This window comes from Marmota monax, unplaced genomic scaffold, assembly GCF_021218885.2.
Source record: "Marmota monax isolate L192 unplaced genomic scaffold, Marmota_monax_Labrador192_F-V1.1 WCK01_AAM20220418_F8-fsc00019, whole genome shotgun sequence".
Lineage (NCBI taxonomy): Eukaryota > Metazoa > Chordata > Mammalia > Rodentia > Sciuridae > Marmota > Marmota monax.
The window spans coordinates 6,150,145-6,177,174 of NW_026695242.1; the positions used below are offsets into that span (position 1 = coordinate 6,150,145).

At 42.3% G+C, this 27,030-nt stretch overlaps 1 protein-coding gene across 1 annotated transcript; it reads right to left on the reverse strand.

Annotated features, from left to right (window-relative positions):
• Positions 1–391: 391 nt before the first annotated feature.
• On the reverse strand, positions 392–26,034 carry Oit3 (oncoprotein induced transcript 3). The gene is made up of 9 exons (XM_046419865.2): positions 25,838–26,034; positions 21,622–21,996; positions 20,233–20,340; positions 15,887–16,009; positions 11,898–12,020; positions 10,450–10,610; positions 8,741–9,156; positions 3,223–3,322; positions 392–1,367 (listed from the first exon to the last, which is right to left on the reverse strand). Exons 1-9 carry the CDS (start codon positions 25,896–25,898, stop codon positions 1,194–1,196), a joined length of 1,641 nt encoding a protein of 546 aa, XP_046275821.1. The 5' UTR covers positions 25,899–26,034; the 3' UTR covers positions 392–1,193.
• Between the last annotated feature and the right edge of the window lie 996 nt (positions 26,035–27,030).

The window sequence follows — 27,030 nt, forward strand, 5'->3', positions numbered from 1 at the left end:
TTGTCCATAGCGGCTCTTACACGGTGACCACAGAGCCCAGTATTTGTGACAGAGAACCCAGAGCACCTAAAACATTTACCAAGTGTCCCCTGAGAGGAAAGGTTGCTTGCCTCTGATCTGCATTTTACTCCATTAGCTTCCTTTTGTTAATTCTACCAGCTCCATTAAGAATTATCCACTGTGGCTACTTAAAAAAAAATGTCTTTTTAGTTGTAGATGGACACGATACCTTATTTTAATTTACTTATTTATATGTGGTGCCTCATACATGCTATGCAAGCACTCTACCACTGAACAGCCCCACCCAGCTGTAGCTATTTTTAAAAGAAAAAGAAGAAACACTTTTCTTGATCTTAACATAAGTCATAACATTAGGTGACAAAGCAAGAAATTGGATTTGATGCAGTTTGTGTTGTTTATTTCAAAAAAATTTATCAAGCACCTATGAAAGTAGAAAAAAGTATGATATGATTTTATACCTCTTTCTACTGTCTTACTGACCTAAGGGCATAGAATACTAATTCTCAGGACATATAGTACTAAACTAATTTTGTTTATAGTTCAATTACTGAACCACTTCAATGCCTGTTGGTAAATTTATTAACACTTATTAAGTAAAAATATTTCACTTAAGGCAATATAAAACATCAAAAGAAAATATTATGCAAGAGAAAAACTAAATAACATATTCTTATTACACATTGTTTTATTGATGAGCTTCCAAATCCTCTATTCTATTTGAATTCTGTTTGAATTGAGTTTTCGGGGTATAATTATTTTTATTTATTTAGGGAGTCTGGGTATTTAGGACATACCTTTAGTAACTCATTTGTTTTAAGCTTCTAACTTGAAACATTATACCCAGGTTCTGATTTTAGTGGTCCTATTACATCATACATGAGTTATTTTATTGTAGGAAAGAAACGAAGGAGATGGAAGAGCCTTCTCTGTGGAGTCCTTAGCTTTCTACATTAGGAAGACCCACCCAGGCCACACTGGTCAGCAGCGCTGTGGCCTCTTCCAACCTAGTGAAGCAGAATTAGTGAGTCCATTCTGGGAGTTTGTGTAAATGCACAGTACCCAGTTAAAAGCACGCAGGTGTTCTAGAAGGTTCTGGAATGTTCTCAGAGGTTGTGGGGAGAAGTTCCAGAGAGGAGTGTGGCTCAAATCAGGGACTCTGGTGTTACAACCAACTAGTCCTCCCAGTCGATGCTGATCGGGCCACCAGTAAGCACATGGCTCTGCAGGCCCTCCAAGTCCTCTCCTTCCTCTGCCGAACGCCGCACTCTCCGGTGGCAACCCTGGGCACAACGGGAACGCTGGTCCAGCATCCCACAGACAAGAACCCGGCAGTGCAGGAACACTTCCTGAAAAGGTGATAATGAGCCTCATTAAATAAAAATAGATGCCACTGCCAGGCTCAGTGGTGCACACCTGTAGTCCCAGCAGCTTGGGAGCTGAGGCAGGAGGATGGCAAGTTCAAAGCCAGCCCCAGCAATGGCAAGGTGCTGAGCAACTGTCTCTAAGTAAACTACAAAATAGGGCTGGGGATGTGGCTCAGTGGTCAAGTGCCCCTGAGTTCAATCCCTGGTCCCCCCACCCAAAAAAAAAAAAAAAAGAAAAAGAAAAAGAAAACAGATGCCCCTGTGAGGGACCCATAGAAGCCAGACACAACACTAAATGTCCACAAATGTCATCTCAGTCCTAATAGGACACTCTGAGCTAGACATGACCCCGTCCCTATTTTACTGAGACTTAATAAGAAACTTTTCCAGTTAACATATTTGATAATGTGTGAAGTTGGAATTTGAGTCACATGGATAATTTAAAACCCGCACCAGTAACTTCTGTTTTTGGCTGGGGCAGAAGAGAGTTTTGTGAAGCAACATCTCATTCTTCACATCAAGGTCTGGGAAAAACACTGGCTCCTGCGCTTCTTTGGTGACCTAAGACTTCTCTATAAGAAGCTGCCTGAGGCTCACTGCCCAGAGGAGGAGGGGATGAGGATTAGGCACCACTTCAGCAGGCCTTCAGGAAGGACAGGGACACACATACAGGAGGCATGAGAAAGAATGGCACCTTCTGACTTCCTTTATTTTATCTATCTATCTATCTATCTATCTATCTATCTATCTATCTATCCATCCATCCATACTGGGGTGTGCCATTTAACTGAGCTACATCTCCAGCCCTTTCTATGTTTTTAATTTTGAAATAGAGTCTGGCCTTGCTGAGGCTGGCCTTGAACTTGTGGTCCTCCTGCCTCAGCCTCCAGAGCTGCTGGGATTATAGGCATGAAACACCACACCTGGCCCTCTGGCTTCCTTTAGCTTAAAGACTTCAACTACTGTAATGATGACAAAAAAAATTCCATGTTGTCACACTAAAGCCTTTTTGGTATACACTCTTCTAACCTTTATCCCTGTGTGTGTGTGTATATATATATATATATATATACATATATATATATATATATATACATACATACATATATATATATTTTTAATGTAGCATATTCAATATGCACATAAAAATCCCTATGACACTTTTCATGTCTGCTTTTCTCATCTTATCATTTTAATGACTGCTTAATATTGAATTAAATTTATATACCCTCAGCTTAGTTTGTGGACTTCCTTCCTTCCTTAAAATGATGTCTACAAACGCAACCAAACCACAAACCTTTTGTTTTGGTTTTGTCTTTGAGAAACTGCCATTAGAATTAGAATTTTTAGATAAAAGAATATGATGATTTAATGGTTATAATATACATTATCAGATAACTTTCCAGAAAGTGTGCCAATTTGTAGGGCTACTGTATACTTCTCCTTATAACCATCCAAGTGTTTTAATTTGTAATTTTTATAGTTTTGATAGATATAAAGTGGTGTCTTGAAATTGGCATTCTACTGTTTTCACTTCCCATTTCCCTATCTGCTCTTGGAGTTTCCTGTCCACCTCCTTTGCCTGCAGTTGACCACACTCTGGTTTCTTCATCCACATCTGCTCCCCAGATCTCAAACTACCATCCTATAGTATATTCTCTTTGAAGAAGCACAGTTACTGGGGCAGGAGGGCAGGCACTTGTGACATGCATGGAGGTGTTAAGCTTCTTGGTGGCCAGTTTCCCTGTATTTTCTCAGGGATCTTAGAATATCACACACTGGGACACCAAAAAGGAAGCTCAGCTCTGGGGTGACAAGATAGAAGTGTTCGGCTCACCTTGTGGTCTTTGCCCACAAACTTGAAGACGGGGACCTGGAAGTGCTTGGCGAGGTGATCCCGGGATGAGTACTGCTTCACCGAGTCATCAGAGACGCAGCTGGAAGTAGCACCGACAGCACATAAGACGGGAGCATTTCCACAGAGCTGGAAAAACAATCCTGCCAACACATTTGGCCCAGGGGGAGGAAAGTGGGTGGAGCGGGCTGGGCTGCACTCAGCTTTTTGAGAATGAAGGAAAAATGTCATTCCCTTCCTGTGGAGGCCTCGGCAGGCACAGCCCTGCTCACTGAGTGAGTCTGACCATACCTTCGTCTGATGAGCCTACAAATGGGCCCCTGCATTTCCTGGGGGGTGAATATGTTTAAGTATTAGCAACACACATAACATTTATTTCAAAAAGACACCAACCACTAAAGGGGATACCATGGTGGCGCACCCTGTAATCCCAGCGGCTCAGGAGGCTGAGGCAGGAGGATCGCGAGTTCAAAGCCAGCCTCAGCAAAAGTGAAGTTCTAAGCAACTCAGTGAGACCCTGTCTCTAAATAAAATACAAAATAGGACTGGGGATATGGCTCAGTGGCCAAGTGGCCCTGAGTTCAATTCCTGCTACGCCCCCTCCCAAAAAAGTGAACATGGCACAATCCAAGCATCAAAAAACTGGTACATATTTAATTTAAGGAATAACTACTGGGGAGAAGTCATTCACCTCAAGTTGTCTTAATTCCTCTTTTTCCAAATGTCATGATAAGCTTCAAGGTGAAGGGCTTGAGGGTTCACCTCAGGGTTAGCTGGGGAAAAGATGCGTGACGGATTCTCCCTGTCATGATTTTAGTCACATTTTTAGATGAGCACTTTCTCCTACAGCCAAGGATCACATTTGCGTTGTTTGTCCCCTTCTAAATGCTAAAGGGACCCTTTTTTACCTGGGCATAGTTGTCTTTTAATGGGTGTCTCATAGTTTGATACCAGGCCAATAAAAAAGTGGGTATCAGAAACAAAAGTCTATGAAATGAGGTTCCAGCTCCACATGCTTAAGGACTGTGATCTAGTTCATTGTTAACTACTGTTTTGCTGCTGTTGAAAAATTTCATACAGTTGTTGAAAATAAGGAATCTCGACTTATATTACTACTGATACTTTATTCCACCAAGTTGGAGAGGATCTAAACAGATGATCTGGTTTCTGCTGTTTCTTATATCTATTCATTTTTATTTTCTTGAGGTAAAGGTAATTTCTACCTTCTTCCAGTTATGTTGTAAGTATTGTTTGCACACTTAACTGTGCAAGACCCTCTGCTGAGTGCTGCAGAGGGACATGAAAATGAGCAATGCTGGGGCTGGGCTGTAGCTCCGTGGCAGAGTGCTTATCTAGCATGCACAGGCATTGGGTTTGATCCCTAGCACCACAAAAACTAAAAATAAAAAGGAGTAATATCAGCAGGCATGATGGCGCAGGCCTGTAATCCCAGAGAATCCTGAAGCAGGAGGATCATAAGTCCAAGGTCAACCTCAGTAACTTAATGAGGCCCTGAGCAATTTAGCAAGATCCTGTCTGAAAATAAAAATAAAAATAAATAAATAATAAAAAGGATTGGGGAGGTAGCTCAGTGGTAAAGTGGTTCAGGGTTCACTCCTCAGTACCTAAAAAAAAAAAAAAAAGCCCATGCTAGCTTAGTATCTAGATATCTAGGTTAACAATAGTAACACTATTAGTGTTACAGCATCTTCCATTTGTTTATCTAAAATACTATTATCCTTGGGCTGGGGTTGTGGCCCAGTGGCAGAGCACTTACACCTCACATATGAGGCCCTGGGTTCAATCCTCAGGACCACATAAAAATAAATAAATAAAATAAAGGTATTGTGTCCATCTACAACTAAAAAATTTTTTTAAATATCATTATCCTTATTTAAAAGAGAAAATGATATCATATAACAGAATAGAATCCAGGACAAATTTCTACTCTTGATTTATTGTTTGCTATAGTTAGAGAATACCAGTTCTGACAACTCCAAGTTCATATCCTAAAAGAAAGTGATATAGGAGAAGCCAAAATAGTTATTTATGAAAATGTTGTTCAACACTTGACTTTAGAATCCAATGTTTCTTTTTCTGAAATTCACTTTCTAATTATATTTTAGACTAGCATTAAATTGTCTTGCATTCTCAGAGGGTGTACCAACTAAAATCAGTGGGAAGTGAATTGGACATGTTCTTCCTCAGGAGATAACTGGCCTGATTTAAATGTAAGCTAAAGGCAATGAATAATTTTTAAAATGATTATCACCAAATAATTCATGAATAGAAGTAAAGTGCATTATGTTTATTTTCGGTTTGTGAACTAGCCCCAAATTACTGGTATGCTCATTTATAATTCTCTTAACAAATATTTAATGATGCCCCACCACCACCACCAATTCTGCTAAGCATTGAGGAAGAAAGAAAGGGAAAGGGAAAGAGGGCTTTTAGATCACCATGGGACACAGAGGGGAAGGCTTCGAGGAGGAAGTAAACCCCTGCTCAATCTTGAAGGGCCAAAAAGAATCAGATAGAAGAAAAGGTGGGAAGAAGATGCCCGGCAGAGGAAATAGCACGTGCCACATCAGGAGGTGACAAGGAATGCCAGTGTGAATTGCCAGTAACTCCATCTGGCAGAAGCAGGAATTGGAAGAGGCCAAGGTCAGAGGCTGAGGGCTGCAGCCCTGCTGAGTGGGGTTATCTCCTGGTCTATCCCTCTTTTCCATATCATGGTGCTATTTGCCTGCGTACCATATGGATTTTCAATTCTCACATTTGCCCTTTTCTTTTGATACACACACACACACACACACACATACACACACATATTCTCTTTTATATTTGCTAAGGGTTAGAAAAATAAATAGGGTAAATTCTTAGAACTGTATAAAACAAAAAGTCTAAATAACAAATATATAAGCAAATTTCACATTATTATTATTATTATTTTTAAAGGTAAAGCATTCTTTTAAAAAAAACTTTATTTTATTTATTTACTTTTATGTGGTGCTGAGAATTGAACCCAGGGCCCCGCACATGCTAGGCAAGTGCTCTACCACTGAGCCACAACCCCAGCCCCCAGTATGTGAATTATGATTGTTACTTTCTTAAAAAGTATATATGAGGGTTAGGGTTGTGGCTCAGCGGAAGAGTGCGTGCCTAGCACATATGAGGCACTAGGTTCCATCCTCAGCACCACACAAAGATAAATAAATAAGATAAAGGTATTGTGTCCATCTACAACTAAAAAAAAATTTTAAAAGAATATATGAGGGGCAGGAGAAAACATTTAGGGCATGAGAAATGTTCATGATGTTGATTACAGGAATGGTTTCACAGTGTTTATGCTGGAACCTAACAAACTATAGTCTTTAAACATGTCCACTCATTGTAGTTGAAGAACACTCCATTAAGGAAGTTAAAAAAAATTAAAAAGGAGCAAAAGTCCTCCTTAATCAGCACTAAGTGTGTGGAAGAGAGAGAGAGAGAGAGAGAGAGAGAGAGAGAGAGAAGAAAAAAATGATGCTTATGCTTTCATTTTAAAACTTTCTGGGAATCACTTAAATATGACAAGAAATCCAAAGGGCTACAGATCCCCTCCATCACAGACCCCGCCATGACTGACCTCCCAAGGCTGCTCAGAATGATGAATTGTCCCTGTTGTGAAAATGAGCCAACAAGGCTGCAGGAATCTGAGGCTGAAAGCCCTCCTGGAAAACAACTAAATTTACCCACCAAAGGTAAGAAGGAGCCATTAAAACGTTTTCAGGAGGTCTGTGATGAGATCATAGTTTCCTCTCCAATGGATTCCCAGGGGACTTCGTGGAGCTGAGGTTTTTGAGGGGCGGGTAGAAAGCCATTTTCCTGGTCCAGGGCTGGAATTAAGACAACAGGAGTAGCAGAGAGACAGGCCTGGTGATTGGGTTGGGTGTTGCTTTTTTTAAATAAGTTTCTCAGTTGATCCTAATAAGCACCAAGGGTTGAAAAATCACTGTGCAAGGGATTGAAAGCAGCAGGTGAAGGCTGTGGTGAGAGATGAGAAGATGCTAAAGCACTAGAAACTTCCAAGAGCCTGCAGGCCAATAGTACAGGGAAGAACCCAGGGCTCACTTGTGGGGCACTTACTGGACCATTCCCATGCTGGGGAGCAGCAGCAGCTCCTGACCCCGTGTGAGACTTGTCCCAAATGACATTTAGAAGGAGGAAGAAACTCATGAGATAACATTATGAGTTTGGGGTGTGATTGTGATTTTCCAGGGAAAAGTAGGCAATAGTTGTTAGCATTCAGATTTTCAATGATACCTCAACGTACCTACAGCACTCACTAAGGATCCTCAGGAGGATCCTTATTAAGAGAGGAGTGTACTCTTGCTGCTTTGAGATAGGCAAGGACCAGAATGGGGGCAAAATGGAGGATACACTGTCAGGCCTTAATTCATAATCTGTTACTAACTATCTCTTCCTACTCTCCCCCCCCAACCCCGCATTGCAGTGTGTTTTCTCACCCTCCTGTTCTTTTTTTTTTTTTAATACATTTATTTAATTTATTTATTTTTATGTGGTGCTGAGGATCAACCCCAGTGCTCAGCATGTGCTAGGCAAGTGCTCTGCTGCTGAGCCACAACCCCAGCCCCCACCCTCCAATTCTTAAACCAACCACAGGGACCAGGTGTAGGATGGCACCAAGACAGGTCCCTTCCTTTGTTAGCAGGCAGCCTAAATTTTTTTCTCCCTTAGTGCTGTTCCCCCTGTCCTTGAATTAAAACTCCAAATTCTTGCCTGTGTGTTCTTGCTCTTGGGCTTCATTTCATTTCTTTTGACTTTGGGTGGAAAGTTCCTGGCTCCTGTGTCAGCTTCACCTTCTCTTGCCCATATGATCTCAGCCACCCCAACAGGCTCAGCACCTCACAGACACCCAGCCGCCTCTGATCCTACAGTCCCAGCTATCAACGGAGCTGTTCCCTGTCTTCCTTCTAGTCTTGACCTTGTTCCTGAGCCTGATACACACATCCAGCTGCCCACTGACCTGCCCCTCCTAGGTATCCTGCAGGTATTAAAAATGGAAAATTATTCAATATACTATTTTGTTCCATCAAATTCGATATTTATATTTCCAAATTGCTATTCTGCATGTTGTTTTGGTTAATGGTACCAGTTAGTTACTTTGGAGTTTTTTCTTTTTCTTTTTTCTTTTTTTTTTTTTTTTTGTATTAGGGACTGAACCCAGGGCACTTTACCACTGAGTCACATCCCCAGCCCTTTTTATTTTTATTTTGAGACCGGGTCTCACTAAGTTACTGAGGCTGGCTGAACCTGTGATCCTCCTGCTTCAGCCTCCCGAGCCACTGAGATTACAGGCGTGTGACACGCACCCAATGTCATTTTGTGCTCTCCTTTCTTTCCCATGTCTTCACCTCCAAGATGTTAATAAAGGGCTCCTGAACGAATAAACATCTGGTGATAGCCTGGACTGCTGGAGAGTGGGGCTCATAGTTACCCGTCCTGGATCAGGTAGTACTTGAGGATCTCGTCGACCTTGGCGGTGGGGGTGGCAAAGCAGCTCTCCACCAGGCTCTCCAGGCCGCTCACGTGCACCAGGGGCTCGATGCCAAAGTAGAGGGAGTCGCGAAGTTTGAGGGTGGGCAGAGCTTCCCGGTACGGCTCTTCAAACTCATTGTCCTTGAAGATCTCCAGGGTGAACGGGAAGATGCCGTGATTCCGGCTCATGATTTCCAGGGGGGAGTTCCGAAGGTTGGGAACATATCCTTCAGAGATGGTGTACAGGCGGGGAAACTCGCAGGTCACCGGGATCAGCAGTTTGCTGGTCCGTATGATGATGTCCCCACTGCTCCCTGGGGTCTGCTTGGGTAGACCTGTCACCAGGTTGCTGGCCACGATTTTGTCATTCACCACCTGAGCCAGGCCAGGGCAAGGAGAGGAAGAGATTTTGTTTATTTCTACAGAGATGTCCTCCCCCCCACCCCACTTCTCACATTAGCTTTCTCCAAACATCTGTTTATATCAAAACACACCATTTGGTTGTCTGAACTGGAGGCTTTATTTTTTATAGCCCTATTAGTGAGACAGCCTGACTGAGAGTTTTATGTGCTACTTCTTGATTAACGCACACATTCCTTTGGAGCATTGCCTATAAAACCTGATGCATGTGGATTCAGCAAATTCCAAGCTCTGGTATTTTAGAAAAGGGTGGCATCTGCAAGTTATTTTTTCAGGAATTCTGGACCTGGCAGTCCTGCTGCAGGCACAGCCTTGTGCAGGACTCATCCACGCCCAGGTGCAGGCGCTCACATCAGTGCAGATGATTTTCAGATCTTCATCTCCAATGCCATCCTCTCTGCCATGCACCAGAGAGTGCTGCCAACATGATGGTGGCATTTACTTTGATTATCCACAGAAAGAATCCACACAACCTGCCTAAAGTGGGACCATGTGTGAACTCCTTGCCAGACAGGCAGCTCTGAGCGGTCACCTCGGCACAGGCTTGAATATTCCCCTCTCTCAGACTTTTCTCATTGGTGCCCACCTAAAAGCTTCTTTCTTGTCCTCTGCTTCTGAGTGAGTCCTGCACACATTTCCACCCTAATCCAAGTCCCACTTGTCCCCTTACGGGACTCCTAGAGTCCCTGTCATCTATCTCACAGTTCATCTCTTATTTATATTTTATATGTTGTCATCTCAGGGCAGCTGCACAAGTTCCTATGAGACAGGCATCTTATTTCAATGCCTCTCAGACTTGCTGGCATAGGACTGTGTGCAATATTTGGATGAAAGTATAAAACTTTTACCTCCACCTGCTTTGGTACTTGAACTCATTCACCACATCACAAATGAACCATCATCTCAATTAATCACTTTCTTCAAATAAAATGACTGTTCAAAGGGGATAGAGCCAGCCTCCTAGTGCCACCGGTGCTGATGCACACAGGAAAATACCTGCATGTATGGGAGACAGAGGGCTATTTGAGAACAGGAATGGCAGAACTCTTAATTCCATATTCTCACCCTGACAGCACCATAGCACGTGTTCAATAATGTGTTTATTAATTGAATGACATAGGTGTTTGGGGCTCAGTTCTTTTGCGTGGAGATGTCTCATCTATGACACAAGCCCTGCCGTATCCCTCTGCCAACCACCCCCCAACCAGCTTTTGGCATTTTCCCAAGTGCCCACAGGGGGGAACCTACATCGACCACGGTGCCACATGTCTTGAGGGAGAAGACGATGTTGACGTGGGTGCCATTGGACACTCCTCGGCAGGAGGTATTGGTCAGGAAGAGCTCCAGGCCACCGACCAGCTCCCTGGGGACGCTCACTTCAATGGCACTCGACTTGCACAACACGGGGACTGCATGAAAGAGGGCTGCTGTTAAAACCGTGACCCAGCTGGGCTCGGTGGCACACACCTGCAATCCCAGAGGCTTGAGAGGCAGAGACAGGAGGATCACAGGTTCAAAGCCAGCCTCAGCAATTTAGCAAAGCCCCAAGCAACTTAGCAAGACCATTTATTTGTCTCAAACAAAGAGCTGGGAGGTGGCTCAGTGGTTAAGTGCTCCTGGGTTTAATACCTCGTGAATAAATAAATAAAACCTGAATTGGGAGGAAAGGTAAAGGTTTCTGGGAAAAAATGATGTCCACGTCACCTGCTCTGAAATCAATGAAGTTCAAAACAAGTTGGTGAATAAAACCAGGATTCTTAACTCCCAAGGTAATGGCCAAGTAATGCTCCTCAAATATATTGTTCCTCAAAATAGGAAATATCATATTCAAGTGTCATTTCAGCAAACATCTGGTTCAATATGTGGCTAGCATAACTCCATTAAATGAAACACCTAGAGGGTTAGCTTTTAGCACCAACATAATTTACTGGCAATACAGAAAAGCACTGCTTTGATACAGGCTTAAATGACACAATGACTCTGCTTTGATTTTACTGTTAATTATTGCCCCATAAAACAGAGGTAATAAACACAGTATTAGTGCGTTTGAGGAAGGGTTCCAAGTTGTCCCTGCATTGCTCAGTAAACCATAAACTCTGACTGTAAACTCCACTTCAGCTTAATATTAAAAAGATTACTTTTCCTCAACATTTCTGTGTTTATTTCTCCAAATCCTACAAATACTTAATGGGTATTATCAGAATCCAATATGTGAAGACGCACCAGAACAATGGGAAATATATATTAAAAAAATAAGAAATAGATGCTAATTAACTACTTGCTAGATTAAAAATATTAATATTCTGGACATTAAGAAGTAAATTTTCCAATAATAGTTCCAGAGAACTGTGGATGGGAGAAGAACCTACTCTCTGGGGTGTGTTCAACTCAGCTTCGACTCTATTATCTGTTAGAAAAGAGAGCTGCATTGATGTCTTCAACTTCCAAATGTGTAGCTGTATTATTAGGCATAAAAATTAGAAAAAAATCAAAGGGAAACAGCAAAGGAAAGTCTGCTTTTGGGACATCTTTTCCTAGAGATCTTTTTTTTGGAAAGCTTCCTGAATGACGACCCAGACATACAACCGCTCAAAGGGCTGTGTCCTGAAAGATGAGAATCTGACACACTTGAGGAGGGAGCCCAGAGGAGGAGGAAGTCTAAGTCAGAGCAGAGGTCAAGCCTGCCCATGTACTACCTTGGCAAGTGTGGTTGTCCTCAGATAGCACCAAGCCCCGGGGACATTCGCACTGGTAGCCCTTCTCCAACCCAAGGCAAGTATGGCTGCAGCCACCATTGTTATTATGGCATCCTTCAATGTCTGCAGTAGAAACGGAGAAAGGAAACGTTAGGTGATCCTCTTCTCTAAGGAGCCTGGCGCTGAGACAGAAACTCACAAAAAACCTGTTTATTAATGTTGTAACTACAAAGAGCAATCTTGCAATATCCACAGCTCTGTTCTCTTAAGCTGGCCAGGAATTTCGTAGAATATGCTTCAATTTGGTTTTGTCTATGGATTGGGGATGTAGCTCAGTGTAGAGCACTTGCCCAGCATGTACAATGAACTCAATCCATGGGTTCAATCCTGAGTATCCAAGAAAAAAAGTAGATGGTTTTGTCTGATGTGTTTCTCACATCATGGTTAGTCATGGTTACAGTAAAGGTATGAATTGTAGAAGTAAGATCCAAAAGTTCTTTTTTAATTGCTGTAACATTTAATATACCCAATTTGAAATTTTTGGGGTGTTACAGGGTATAAATTCAACTAGGCCAGTGAAGTGGATTTGAGTTGCTGTGGGTTGGCTGGATCATGCTCCCTCTCCTAGAATCTCTAGGGACAAGAGCACTGGGGGTAAAGGACCTTGGGTTGACACTACATTATAAAAGTGAGCCCTGGAAGCTGAGGACGTGTCTCAGTGGCAGAGTGCTTGCCTAGCAGGCACAAGCCCTGGGTGAAATTCCCAGCACTGAAAAAAAACGTCCCGGAAATATACTAAATCCTTTCAACCAAACTGATGTTGATATTTCTCATGGTTTAGATATGACGTATTCCCCCAAAAGCTCATGTGTGAGACAATGCAAGAAAGTTTAGAGGTGAAACAATTGGGTTATGAGAACCTTTACCTAATCAGTACATTAATCCCCTCGGGGGTGAACTGTAGGGAGTATAGGCAGGGAGGGCGTGGCTGGAGGGGTAGGTCACTGTGGGTGTGCCTTTGGGGCTTATCTTTTGTCCTGATGAGGAGAGCTGGCTCTCTGTTTCCAGGTGCCATGTCCCCAGCTGCCTTCCTTTGCCATCTGCTTCTGCCATGGTGTTCTGCCTCACTTCGAGCCCCAAGAAATGGAGTCAGCCATCTATGGACTGAGACCTCTGGAACCATGAGTCCTCAAATAAACATTTCCTCCTATAATTGTTCTTGTCAGGACTTTTAGTCAACCGCAGCAAGAGAGCTGACTAAAACAACGTTCCTCTTATGAGGTGTTTTTAAAAAAATCTCTTTTAATGTTTTGCATTTTAGAAATAGACAAAAAGGAAAAATGCTCAGTTGAAAACTGGAGAAACTACCTTGCGATTTTAAACTTAGAGGAAAATAACTTTTGTGGACATTATCTTCTAGGTTAAGGGTTGTCAAAGTCTATTCTGTTATGTGCTGTTATATATAAAGTTTTATTGGCAAACAACCATGCCCAATTAAAAAAAAACAACCTATTGTCTATGGCAGCTTTCTCCCTACGAGACCAGAGTTGAGTAATTCTGACTGATTCTGTATGGTCCTTAGAGTCTAAAATATTTAATATCTGGTCTTTACAGAAAAAAAATCGCTCACCCCTGTTCTAAGTTAAGATAATCGAAAGAAATGTTTCAAATTATCTGAGAGGCACAGGGAAAGATGTAAACTGATTTATAGGTATAAATAAAACTATTACTTTGATGATGGTTTAGAAAAATTAATTCTTTGGAACATGAGTAAATTAACTTGGAATAAATCAATTTTTGTGAAACTGTATAGAGAAAATAAATTTGCAATGAATTAATCTTTTCAAAACTTAAAAGGTATTTTAAGTTTATAAATCTGCATATTTTACCTGTTTATAAATCTGCATATTTTAAAAGAATATAAGCACTGTTTATGGTCTTTTGAAATAGCTGAAATTTTATGTAACAGTGTGGAAGAAAGCATAAAATATGTTACAAAATATGAAAATCAACATTAGTAGAAACTTTTTCCCCCCAAAAATGTCCTTTTTCCTATTTTTAGACAACTTCTAATGTTTTATTTATACTGGAGACTGAACTCAAGGCCTCATAAATGCTAGGCAAGTGCTCTACCACTGACCAAATTACCTTTCTTAAATCATTTTATTTCTCTAAGTTGTAATTTCAATATTTGTAAGACGAAGGGGGTCACCCTAAAATGTTCACTTGGGATACTTTCAGGCCTAAAAATGTAAAGCAAAAAATAAACTGAAAATCTGAATTGCCTTAAAGGATTTAAATCTCTCAAGAAGATATACCAAAGTGTTTAAAACAGGCATATCTAGCAAGGGGAGTTGTAGATCATTTTAATTATCTCCCTTTTACTCCTCCATATTTTTCCTACACTTTTACAATAAAAAAAATAAGAATTATTTTAAAACTTAAAAGGGCTGTTCATTGTTTTAAAATTATTTAATAGTCCCACTAAAGAAGCAAATATTTAGACTATCACTAAAATGTAAGGGTTACAAATAGGCATATTAATTCTGAAGTGTGACTCATAAATAATTTTTATCTTTTGCTAAAATATTTTTCAGTTATGGTTATTAGGTTTTAGGATTATTGAAGATTAACTGTATAGTTCCAATAAAGTGCTCATGAATAATTACAGATGTTCCTCATGGACCACTTCATGAATATTCAAATATGCACAAAATATGGCATAAAATAATTAAGATTTAGGGAGAATTTAGGACATTATCCTTCCTCAATAAAATTTTAAGTACATTTAGTCTTGTTAAAAGGGATAGCAGTTTAATATTTCAATTATATTCCCTTAGTTAATAAGTAAACTTTGTTGCATGAAATACATTTTGGGCACTAGCCATATTTTTTTCTTCTGGGTTAGTATTTTGTTGTTTTGAATGTAGCAAGAATGAAGTGAATTCTTGTAAGCAGTACCACAGCTCTATTAATCTACAAGTTCAATTATTCTTGGGACAAGTCATATATCCTCTGTAAATAATAACAACTAAGCCATTTATTGCTCCATCCATACTCTCTGCTAACAGTGTCTTGAGAATTCAGATTTATGAAAGCAGAAGTAATGAAATTTTAGCTGTGATCATTTACAAAAGTAAATGTGCCTTCGAGAAGGGAAGTATGTAAGTCTCACATAACAACAGATTGTCAAAATATCACACAGCATCCCATAAATATGTATAATTATTTTCAATATAAGAAATAATAGATAATTCTCATTCCAATTTTTTGATATGCATTATTAGGATTTTTTTACTTTGTCATATAACCTGTACATAGCATCTCTGCTGTTGAAATTAGGTCGTTTTATTTATTTCCAAAAGTCATATTAATCTCCAGTAAAACCAAAGCATACAGGAGGGAAATGGCTTCACGTAGCCAGTTTTCTGAATTCCAAGACAGTAAGGATCACCTGTGGAATCTGTTAAACGCGGGAACTCCCAGGCCCCATCCCAGCCCTGCAGGAGGAGGCTGGCGGGTTCTCAGCAGCAGGGAAGGCTGAGAAGCAGCCTATGAGCCCTTTCTCATGCTCCTCGCCTCCGCTGGTTTGCTACTCCACGTGTGCTCCTTGGACCAGAAGCACAGGTGTCACCTAGAAGTTATTCAGAAATGCAATATCGTGACCTGATCCCAGACCTACTGAATCACACTTGAGCAAAATCCTCTGCAATTCATGGGTACATTCAAGTTTGAGAAACATGAAATACCTTATTTTCGTTTCCCCGGTAAAAACGTAGCTTCCTTGCAAAATTCCCTCCTGTCAAATCCTGGAGTAAAAACCATCACTGGATTCTGTCCACAGCGTCGGCACCCCCCATGGTAAGGAGCCTCTTTGGTCAGTTCTGCACACGGCCAAAGGGTTTCTCTCCTCTAAGGTTAAGGCATGTTCCCAGAGTGTCACGGAATAAGCGAGCGGCTCCCAGGGCCCTGTCCTCGCCCACTCTCACCTTCGCAAGTCTTGCCGTCTTTTCTTAGCACACGGCCAGTCCCACACTCACAGCGATAGGAGTTTTTGAGGTTCACGCAGATCTCGCTGCAGCCACCATTGTTGTGCTCGCATTCATTTTCATCTGTGGAATAGAAACCGCACCGTTTGCACGCTGCTGGGCTCTGTGATCTGGTCCCCAGCTCCTGACAGAATCTCCAGAACCATCATGTCAGGTGCACAACCCCAGCACGGTGGTCCTCCCTCATCACCTCTATCAACCTGGTCTCCCCAACCAAGTCCTTCTTTCATCTGTCCTCTGCTGAGGGGAAGGTGTCTAATTACCCGCCAACTTCTTCCTCATAATGGAAAAACTATGGGGAAATGAAGAGGCTTTTGTGTCCTGGACACACCTACTATTTGTGTTGGTATATCTCACTTTTTCCCATGAGTTCCTGAAAAGTTGCTAAATAAACACAAACTTATAAATCTATTTGTGTTTTAAATCATGAAATTGTGCTTTAAATCAGTGCAGAAGAAAACATCCTATAGAATATTTTGTGAGACAGTCTTCTGTTGCAACTTGATCAGAACTGCCCTCCAAATCTATCTTTAAAATTGGAAAAGTCTTACATTATACTTGAGCAATGATCGTTAACCTCTCAAAGATTCCAGTGAAAGATATTGACTTTTACCACACACCAAAGAAAAAGCTCCACTGGTAACAAATACCTACCTCTTCCTTCTTCTAAGACAGGAAGCTTTTGCATGGCCCCCAGGAATAACAGACCTGGATGCAGGACAGAAGTCAGGGACTGGGGTGTAAATACTCTCTAAGTAACAGGAGGCATGGCCTTGGCCCAGGAAAGGAGATGAGCTGAAACTGAAATGCTGCTAAGTCCAGGACCTCAGAAAAGGTATCCCCTTGCTAGGGTTTGAGTGTGGTTTAAGGGTATCGACTCAAAGGCGTGTTGGAAGCTTGGTTCCTGGTGTGCCAAGGTTAAGAGGCAGGGCCTAGTGGGAGATTATTAGGTCACTGGGGCACTGTCCTTGGAAGGGATTAATGTGGTTCCTATGGGATCCCAGTTGCTCCCTGGCTTCTTGTCTTGCCATGTGATTTCTCCCTCTTGCACATGTTCCTGCCATGATGCCATTTGCCATGAGGCCTTCCCCAGAACTGGGCCAATGCCAGCACCATGCCCTGAACCTCCAGAACTGTGAGCTAAATAAACCTCTTTTCTTTGTAAGTTACCCAGCTTTGGGTATCTCCTCACAGAAACAGAAAATGGACTAATACATCTCTCAATGAAATCAAAGGTAGAAGAACTTTGCCAAGTAGCTAAGAGAAGCAATAAGGAGATTCTTTGCCCGAGGCTTTAAGGGAGAAAAATTCTTCACAAACAATGGAAACCCAAAGTCAGTGCTCTGCTATTTTTGAAGAATGGATTTATACTTCCCACATGCTGTGAGGATCTTGAAGTCAAGAGACTGATGTAAGCTTTGGCCTGGCCTGGACTGGTAAAGCTTCTGTGATGCCTGACAGGGCACATGAAAAACTGCTCTGTAGTAGACTTCCTCAAACCAGGGGAGGAGAGTGGAGAGCCACCAAAGAATAATTACAACAGAATATGGGTTTGCCATAAAATACTACGAATGATATACCATGAAAAAAAAAAATAGGCAAGATAACAGGATGCTTTGCTGGGTGTGGTGGCACACACCTGTAATCCCAGTGAGTTGGGAGGCTAAGGCAGGAGGACTGCAAGTCTGAGACCAGCCTCAGCAATTTAGTGAGGCCTTCAACAACTTAGCCAGACCCTAAAATACAATAAAAAATAAAAAAGGGCTGGGGGTGTGGCTCAGTGGTAAAGAGCCCTTGAGTTCAATTCCCAGTACAAAAATAAATAAGTAAATAAATAATAACAGGAAACTTTTAACCAGAGATAACAGAGTAATCCAGAAACCTATGATACAAGTTTTTTTTTTTTTTTTGTACCAGGGACTGAACTCAAGGGCACTTAACCACTGAGCCATATTTCCAGCCCCTTTTTGTATTTTATTAGAGATGGGGTCTTGTTGCATTGCTTAGGGCCTTGCTTAATTGCTGAGGCTGGCCTTGAACTTGAGATCCTCCTACCTCAGCCTCCTGAACTAAGCCGCTGGAATTACAGGCAAGCACCACCATGCACGGCACAAGTATTTTTTTTTTTAAATGTCCAAAGATAAAAGAAAAAGATAGTAACCAAAATAGATGTTTAAAAAGACAAATCAACACATAAAAGTTGTAGAAGTGAAACATCCGGTCAGAAGAGGAAAATCTTAAGAGGACCTCCTCTTTTCCACCTTCATTGTACTGCCTTTGAGGTCTGTGGGCAGAGGCCAGCAGCTTCCCTGGGTATGGATGTGGCCACACTTGGGCTTGGTCTCCTTAGAGGCCTCTGTTCCAAGCCTGGAACACTTATCTTGGGACTGATTTTTTTTTTAATTTTTTAAAAATTGTTGATACTCCTTTATTTATTTTACGTGGTGCTGAGAATCAAACCCAGTGCCTCACACATGCCAGGCAAGTGCTAAGCCCCAGCCCCAGCCCTAGGGACTGATTTTTTTAATATGAGGGAAAACTAAATTTCTACTTATATAGGCCATTGTCACTTGGGGTTGATTGTTAATTACAGCCAGTTACTCTGTGTACCATGAATCTCTTCCTAAGGTACACCCCAGAGAAAATCTCCCCTAGGGCACAAGGCAGGTTCTCATAGGAACACAAAGCAATCCTATCCAGTACAGCATTGTGGATACAAGCATAAAGGATGAAAGCCTCAAAAACTGGGGCCAGAAGAACCCATGCTGACTTCAAAACATTGATTTTCCCTGGAGGGCCAGGGCTGAGGAGGAACTGGGACAGAGTGCATGACTTCCATGTGCAAAATTATACTTATATTTTTTTTAAAAAGGAAGCAATATTTAAGTCTGGGTATGGGTGTGTCTGTTATTTTCTTTCTTTCTTTTTTTTAAGAGAGAGAGAGAGAGAAAGAATTTTTTAATATTATTTTTTAGTTTTCGGCGGACACAACATCTTTGTTTGTATGTGGTGCTGAGGATCGAACCTGGGCTGCACGCATGCCAGGCAAGCGCCCTACCGCTTGAGCCACATCCCCAGCCCCTATATTATTTTCTTATAGTCTTCTCTCTGCCTGAAATAATTATGTTATGTTATATTATTTATTTATTTTTTCATTGTTGGGTATCAAGGATTGAACTCAGGGACACTTAGCCCCTGAGCCATGTCCCCAGTCCTGTTTTGTATTTTATTTAGAGACAGTGTCTCATTGAATTGCTTAGTGCCTCACTTTTGCTGAGGCTGGCTTTGAACTCACGATCCTCCTGCCTCAGCTTCCCAAGCCGCTGGGTTTATAGGCACGTGCCACTGCAACTGGCAAAATTATCTAATTTAAAATAAGTAATTACATTTAAAACAAATTTTTAAAAATTAAACTAAAAATGTGATAACAAATTTTGTTATGGAAACTAAATAAGTTTTGTTAACTGGAAACTAAATAAAAACTAAAATTGACATGTACACATGAGCCCCAAACTCTGCCTATTATTTAGATGATTCATGATCTTTCTTCAGCCTACAGGCCCCAGGTAGGCACTTGGGACTTTGATGGGCAAAGATGTCCCAGACATATTGTTACGGATAAGATGTGTGGGCTGGGGTTGTGGCTCAGCGGTAGAGCACCCATCTATCATGTGTGAGGTGCTGGGTTTGATTCTCAGCACCACATAAAAATAAATAAATTAAATAAAGGCATTGTGTCCAACTTAAAAAAAAAAGATGAGATATGTATGCTAGGCTAAAACAAACATATTTATTTGTATTTTTATATCTGCCTGAAGAAACCCTGGAAGCATAAGAAAATAATACAAGTTTTTTTGGAACACACTTTGAAATGAATTTATAGCACATTTCCATTCGGATGCCAAATTTTCATCAGAAATATTTAATCTGTATTTATACAGATTAAATACAGATAAAAGTTACTCAAGTTATCCCAGACACTTTTGGTTTTCCAATGACTAAACCAAGCATAAGTTTTTAAATTAAAATAAAACTACAATTCCCATCTCAGTCACACCAGCCACATTTCAGGTCCCACATAGCCACAGGGGCTAGGGGCTACTATAGCAGCTGAATTCCAAACTGTTGCTAATCACAGCATAAATTTGACTTGAACTTTAGTCCTGAGCTAGAAAGGCAAACACCAGAGACACACTAGGAAAATGATGGAGCTCTGGGGCAGGGAGAGATTTTGATTGACCCCTTCAATCCCAACAGCCTGTTTCTCCCTCCTGATAGTTTCTTACCAAAGCACGTCTGGCCATCAGGGCCCAGCACGGTTCCAGGGGAGCACGTGCACTCGCTGGTGTCCAAGCAGCTGCCATGGCAATCCTCATCACAGATGTCATAAAAATCTATGGAAGGATAAAATCACCCTTGTGAGAGGTGACGACTGGAGCGCACTTTCTCTGTCTTTGTACTAGGGATTGAACCCAGGGCTGTTTTACCACTGAGCCACATCCCCAGTCCTTTTTTATCTTTTATTTAGAGACAGGGTCTCTCTAAGTTGCTTTAGGTCCTCCCTAAGTTGCTGAGGCTGGCTTTGAACTTGCAATCCTCCTGCCTCAGCCTCCTGAGCTGCTGGGATTACAGGCGTGTGCTACCACCGGAGCATGCTCACTCTGGAAGGAGTCAGGAAGCAGCCATGGGCACAAGTTCCCAACCACCATCAAGGAAGTTCTCCTGGCTCAGGGTTTTCATAACTCAAAGGAAAGAGTGCTCATGGCGCTTCCGTCATTTAGATCAATGACTCCCAATTCAGTCAGGCGTGTGGGTGGTCACAGGTTTTCTGCAAATCTAAAATGCCACCGAGCATGAGTTATAGACCAAGTAAATATTAAGTCCTACTCTGTACTTTTAAAAACTTATATGGGGCTGGAGTGTAGCTCAGTGGTAGAGTGTTTGCCTAGCATGTGCAAAGCCCCTGGTTCCATCCCCCAACACAGCAAATTTTTAAAAGGTACAAAGATTTGGGTGGTATTAATAAGACAGAAATTCACTTAAAAATATTGCTGACCTCAAGGGGCTTCTTCCCATTATATATCATTTTAACAAATCAACGGATGCTAAGTACAACGCTGCTGTATGGAGGTCTGAACATCTATCTGTTGATTGATCAGCCGACCTACACAGACACCTTTAAGAGGGTCCTCCATACTCAGAAAGGTCGGAAGTCCACCATTTCAATGACCTAAATCAACATTTCATTTTCTAATGTTTTGTTTGAAGGGAATAAAGACAAAATGAACCAGAACTGTTCAAAATCATGGTTCCTTTCCCTTCCTATTTCTTTCAGGAAATTTTCAGAAATTCTAGGAATAGATCTCAAACATCACAATCTGGGCCAGGCTTGGTGGCATGTTCATTCCTATAATCCCAGTGACTCAGGAGGCTGAGGCAGGAGGACTATAAATTCGAGACCAGTCTGGATACTTAGCGAGTCCCCATCTCTAAAGGAAGGGGAGGGAAAGGGGAGGGAAGGAAGGTCACAATATGGAGGTATCTTTGGTCTCAGATCAGCCATTGTTCAGACTTTCGGACACTGCTGTCACCATGACTGGATTTCCTGTGGCACCTTCCTCTCTGACTCCACTTTGGCCTTGTTGGGGAGGAAAAAGCACCCGGGCAGAACTCACGCCCACAGTAGACGTGGAAGCAGACGCTGGGCTTGGCCAGACGGTACACAAAGTAGCCTCCGGAGCAAGCCTTGACCTCCACCGTGGTGTTCCACAGGCAGCAGTTCTCTTTGAAGCTGGCACAGGCCTGGCGTTGCACAATGCCGTCGCCTTCTAGGGGGTGGCTCCCATTGAGCCAGACAGGCGCGTGGGTCCCACAGTGGTTTTCTGGTATGCAGAAGGTGGGCATGGCATCCCCTGCCATGCCCGTGAAGCGGTACCACTCCCCATCCACATGGTTGTCACACAAAGGTGGCCCTTGAGACTCATCAAGCTCGTGGTCTGTGTTCCTCCAGGGCTCATTCAAACTGATGTAAGCGGAACAAGGATCTAGGGCTGGGAAGGAAAAGGGCACCTCAGAGCCACCTAGTGATGTTTCAGAATAGTCCCAACTGCCCAAGTCCACCTTACTGGACTCACATTTTTTAAAATAAAATACATTTGTTCATTTATTCATTTACATGTGATGCTGAGAATTGAACCCAGTGCCTCACATGTGCCAGGCAAGCGCTCTGCCACTGAGCCACAACCCCAGCCCCATGGACTCACATTTTGACTTTTTTTGAATTCAAGAAAAAAAAATTGTCTGAAGTCCCCCAAAGTAACTATTTATGATTCCTCAACTTGATTTAAAAATGCTTCACACATTTATAGATTTGCAACATTATTTCAAAACTATGTGAGTGTTAGGTCAAACTATGCTTTTTGCAGGGGGAGGTAGTACTGGGCTTTGAACTCAGGGGCACTCGACCACTGAGCCACATCCCCAGCCCTATTTTGCATTTTATTTAAGACAGGGTCTCACTGAGTTGCTAAGTGCCTTGCTGTTGCTGAGGCTGGTTTTGAACTCCCAGTCCTCCTGCTCAGCCTCCTGAGTTGCTGGGATTACAGGTGAGCGCCACCGGCAGGCGCCAAGTATGCTTTTTATGCAGAATCATCATTTGATGGAAGGATAATCGTTCAGATAGGGGAGGGTAGAATTCTACTCAGTGAACTTTGCCATGGTAAGACCATATTTTGAGCACTGTGTTCACATCTGGAGGATTTTTTTTTTTAATGAATTGACTAATTTGACTAATTTGTCCAGAGGAAGTTGACCAGTTCTAGAAGAGAGCCTGGAGAAGAAGCTGGGAACTACAGTGTAGGGGAAAAAAGAAGATTGAAGAAACATCAGTTTTTAAAAATCTGGAACTGTCTTATGGAAGAGGAATTAGGTATTTTATTACAATAACAAACAGTTATGGGAAAGCACATTTCAGCTCAGCTATCCAGCAAGGAGAGGCTGTATCACAGTGTTCTTTGGAAATTAAAAAAAAAAAAAAATTGGATGGCCATGTGTAAAAAAGATTATAGATACAATTTTGCATTAGTGGAAATTTGACTTTGATAAAGAATGTGCTAAGCTCACTCCAGTGAAAAGGAAAAGGTTTCCGGCACATATCAGCTGCTCTGAAATACACAGTGTACTGGCAAGTGGTTCCCACAGATAATGTGACAGTTTGGGACAAAAAAATAAGTGGGATATTGCGTTTTCTGGAAATAACACATTTGCAGAATTGCAGATGGCAGGAACAACTTTCTCTTTAAAATGTCCCTGAGGTATTGCAACGGAGCCCTAGATTCTAGTTTAATGTCCCTGGAGGCTAAGAAATGTCCTTAGATTCTCTTCCTTTTAAAACGAGGAAAAGAAAAAAAAAAAAAAAAAAAAAAGACAACAACACACACTCAGGGAAAAAAAAAAAAAGCAGTGGGCTAAGAAGGTAGCTCAGTGGTAGAGTCCTTGCCTAGCATGCACGAGGTTCTGGGTTCAATTCCTTTTGCCTGCTCTCTTGCCAAGCAAGATTTCCAGAGCAAATTTATAGATGATTACAAATTCATAGAAATATCTCACTCAGTTCCCTCGCTGTAATTTTATAAGAAATGGTTAGACACTCAACCTTTAATGGCTTCTACAGAAATTCTCATAATGACTATTCCATGATTTATAAAGTTTTCCCTTAAAGTGAACTGTGATTTCCTGAGCTGCTAAAAGTGCACTTCCTTTCCTGTGGTAGGGTAATTGTGGCATGAAAAGAAATTTACCCACTATCTTCTATAAAATAATATCTATTTATCTATCTCACGCGTGGGTTTCCCCCCCCCCCCCTGGGGATTGAGCGCAGGGGCCCCTTACCACTGTGCTGCATCCCCAGACCTTTTTTATTTTGAGACAGGGCCTCGCTAAATTGCTGAGGCTGCCTTCGTCTCAGCCTCCCGAGTGACGGCGATCACGGGCGAGGGCCACTGCGCCCAGCCACACTTTCTAACATAAACGTTTTCATCCCCTTTGAAGACAATAACTCAGTCCTTTAATAATCTGGCCGCTGGTGTTAAATCCCTCAATTTTTTTTTTGAGTTTTCAGCCTGATTTAGGGGTCAGAATTCGGTATTTTGCATACTGATCCTCAATGGGGTGCAGACTCCTCAGCGCGAGGCCTCCTGATGGACAGCCCGGGGCTGCCTCCCGCGCGGGGGTCGAGCTCCAGGCAGCCCCCGCCTCCTCGCGCTTCTCCAGAGCGCAGAGGGCGCCGCCCCGCCGAGGGCGCACGGGCAGGCGGGGCCCGGGGTGTGCTACCCAGGCAGCCAGGACGAAAGCGTCCCCCACTCACCATAGGTCCGGAAGCCCTGGCCCAACGTCCTTCTCCCTCCCTCCCAGTCCCCACCCGTCCCCTGCAGCCTCCCCTCCCCCTCCCCTGTCCTTTCCAGCCTGGCCTCTTCCCCGGGTCTCTAGGAAAAGCGGCCCCTGCAGCCCCAAAGGTCCCCCCTACACCTGGCTTCTGGCATTGAGTCCGACATCCTAGAAGCGCTGGGGTGAGGGTCGGGGTCTGGAAAGGGTATGGGGATGAGGGGAGAACAGGGGAGGTGCCAGAGGGGGGGTGAACCAGGAGGGGGGAAGGAAATTGGGAGTTGCTGCGTGGCGCCCTTTAGGGCTGAGCAACTCCTGGCCAGTTATTGACAGCTGACCCCGTGTTTAACGACAGAGAGCTCAAGTCTATTCGGAGGGACATTTTTGGATTTACAGAATAAGTGAGAAGAGTTCCCATATACTCTGCAGCCAGTTTCCATCACACATACACAACACACTCACGTGGTGTGGTGCCTTTTTCGCTATTAATGAATCACTGAGAACCCGTTATTAACTCCAGTCCATATATTTTTTTTCCCCAGATTTCCTTATTTTCTACCTACATCTTTCCCTGTTCAGGATCCCATCCAGGATACTACACTAATTTCAGTTTCATGCCTCAAACATAGTTTTGTTTTTGTTTTGTTTTTTTAAACTAGATATCCATCCCAGGGTTGCTTAACCATGAGCCACACACCCAGCCCTTTTTAGTTTTTTATTTTGAAACAGGGTCCACTAAGTTGCTTAGGGCCTTGCTAACTTGTTCAAATCTAGATTTTAATGTGTATCCTTAAAGATGCCAGGGCAAGGCACAAGTGGCCTCAAAGAAATAAATCATTGTGGAATACTGAGCTACACAAGAGTGCCAAGGAGGTTGGTTCTCTCCATCCCACCTCCTGCCCTCTCTTCCAGTTAGAACTCATGTTATTGGAGAAAGAAATAAGGGAGAAATCTGTCAGTAGCTGGAACTGAGACTTTCCCTTGCCTAGCTGGCTAATTTGGGGCCAAGTCTGAGGACAGAAGCAGTTTTAAGAGGTGCTTAGTCTGTGCAAAAAGTCCTATGTATTTTCAAAGGTCAGGACTAATGAGTTTGTCTTATCAGATCTGTGCCCTTCAAAGAACAGAGCATTCAGTCTCTTGCATTCATTAAAGGAAAATTCTATTCTCAAATCTAAAAATCATTTTTTTTTACTCTTCAAGTTAGAACTATAAAAGTGCCTAGAAAACAGAGGTTATAATTCCTCTTACATATATGCCAATAAATAATTAGTTCATGGAGAAGTATTGGAGACCGCAGGCCCATGAGAATTCTGGGTGCCCAGGTAAGAGGCTAATGGAACATGTAACAGAAAGTCTCTGAAAGTAAATTTTCACAGATTATGAGTGACTTTTCTGACATGATTCTAGAAACAGTATTTGAGGTGCTGGAATCTAGTTCTTAACAACCTGTACACAATAGCAAATTGCAACAACGAAAAGTACATTGTGCCAACTTCTTGACACCAAACTCACCCAGGGTCCACAGCGGGATGACTGTGATGAAGAGGCAGGTGAACAGCAGGACCTGAGGCATCTTTCTGGATGGAGGGCCAGAAACAGACTGGAAAGTCCTCTTCCTACCAGTTTTCCTTTGTCCCCTTTTCAATCACATTTTTTTTTTTAAAGACTTCTAAGTTCTTCTGAAGAAAGACTATCACAGTATGGGCTGGGGCCTTATCGGAGGAAGAGGATGAGGATGACTGGGATAAGGTGTCCATTGCTCTGGCCTTGACCCCAGATTGAAGCACTGCTTTATGCTGTCAACAGGGTCACTTTATTGATATTTTTCTTGAGGGGGAGAAAAACACAACCCTCTCGTCCCTCATCCTCCTATTGTTTTCTCTCAAGAATTCCCTGCAATGAAACCTCCAGGATCTTATCCAGAGGGGAACTCTGAATGAGCGACATCCCCTCCCGCGCAGAAGTTTGTGACTTTTAGGAATTGATCTCATGATGTCGCAGCAGTAGCATGGGCAGGGGAGAAGGCCGGGTTGTTGGAACTGGTCATTAGGAAGTGTCGTGGTCAGATGGTCAGTGAGCTGACAAAAAAATAGTGACAGATCCGGGATTCTCTTGAGACATGCTCAATTGACACACTATGTCAATTTTGTTATCATCTCTGGTCTCAAAACATCTAAAGAAACAAGGTTTAACTTGTGTTTTCACCCATATAAGCAGTAATTCATCATTTTTCCATAATGTCTTTTTTCCAAAAGACTTCAAATGCTTCTGTATTATTTGTTCCACTGATTCTCACACTAAGACAGGAGTGAAAAAAAAATTTAGGAGTTACTCATTAAGTTAACAATACTCTGGGAAGTTCTTTAGAAGTGTCTAAACTTATAGAGTTTCATTTTTAGACCAAAGGGGAGGGGATAGAGGGAGCTGTATGCCACCTGTCCCCAGACATACCATACTGATTGCAGGTGAAGCTTGTGAGTTCCCTGATAGTCCAGTGTGGGGACACCTGTTAGCAAGCATGATTCCTGAAGACAATGTGAAGGGGAAGGATAAAAAGAAGGGTAGGAAGAGGCTTGCTTTTTAAAAAATACGATTTTAAACAAAGATCTGAGGAAAACAAGATTTTTGTTGTTTTGTACTAGGGATCCAACTCAGGACCTAGCACATGGTAGGCAGGGGCTCTACTGCAAAGCCATGTCCTCAGC

Excerpts from the sequence above, each read along its gene's own strand:
- Oit3 (XM_046419865.2), bottom strand. The coding sequence starts at position 25,898 with ATGCCTCAGGTCCTGCTGTTCACCTGCCTCTTCATCACAGTCATCCCG. Across the intron at positions 21,997-25,837 it reads CATCCCGCTGTGGACCCTGG|CCCTAGATCCTTGTTCCGCT; the intron begins GTGAGTTTGGTG and ends TTTCCTTCCCAG. Across the intron at positions 9,157-10,449 it reads CATGTGGCACCGTGGTCGAT|GTGGTGAATGACAAAATCGT; the intron begins GTAGGTTCCCCC and ends GGCCTGGCTCAG.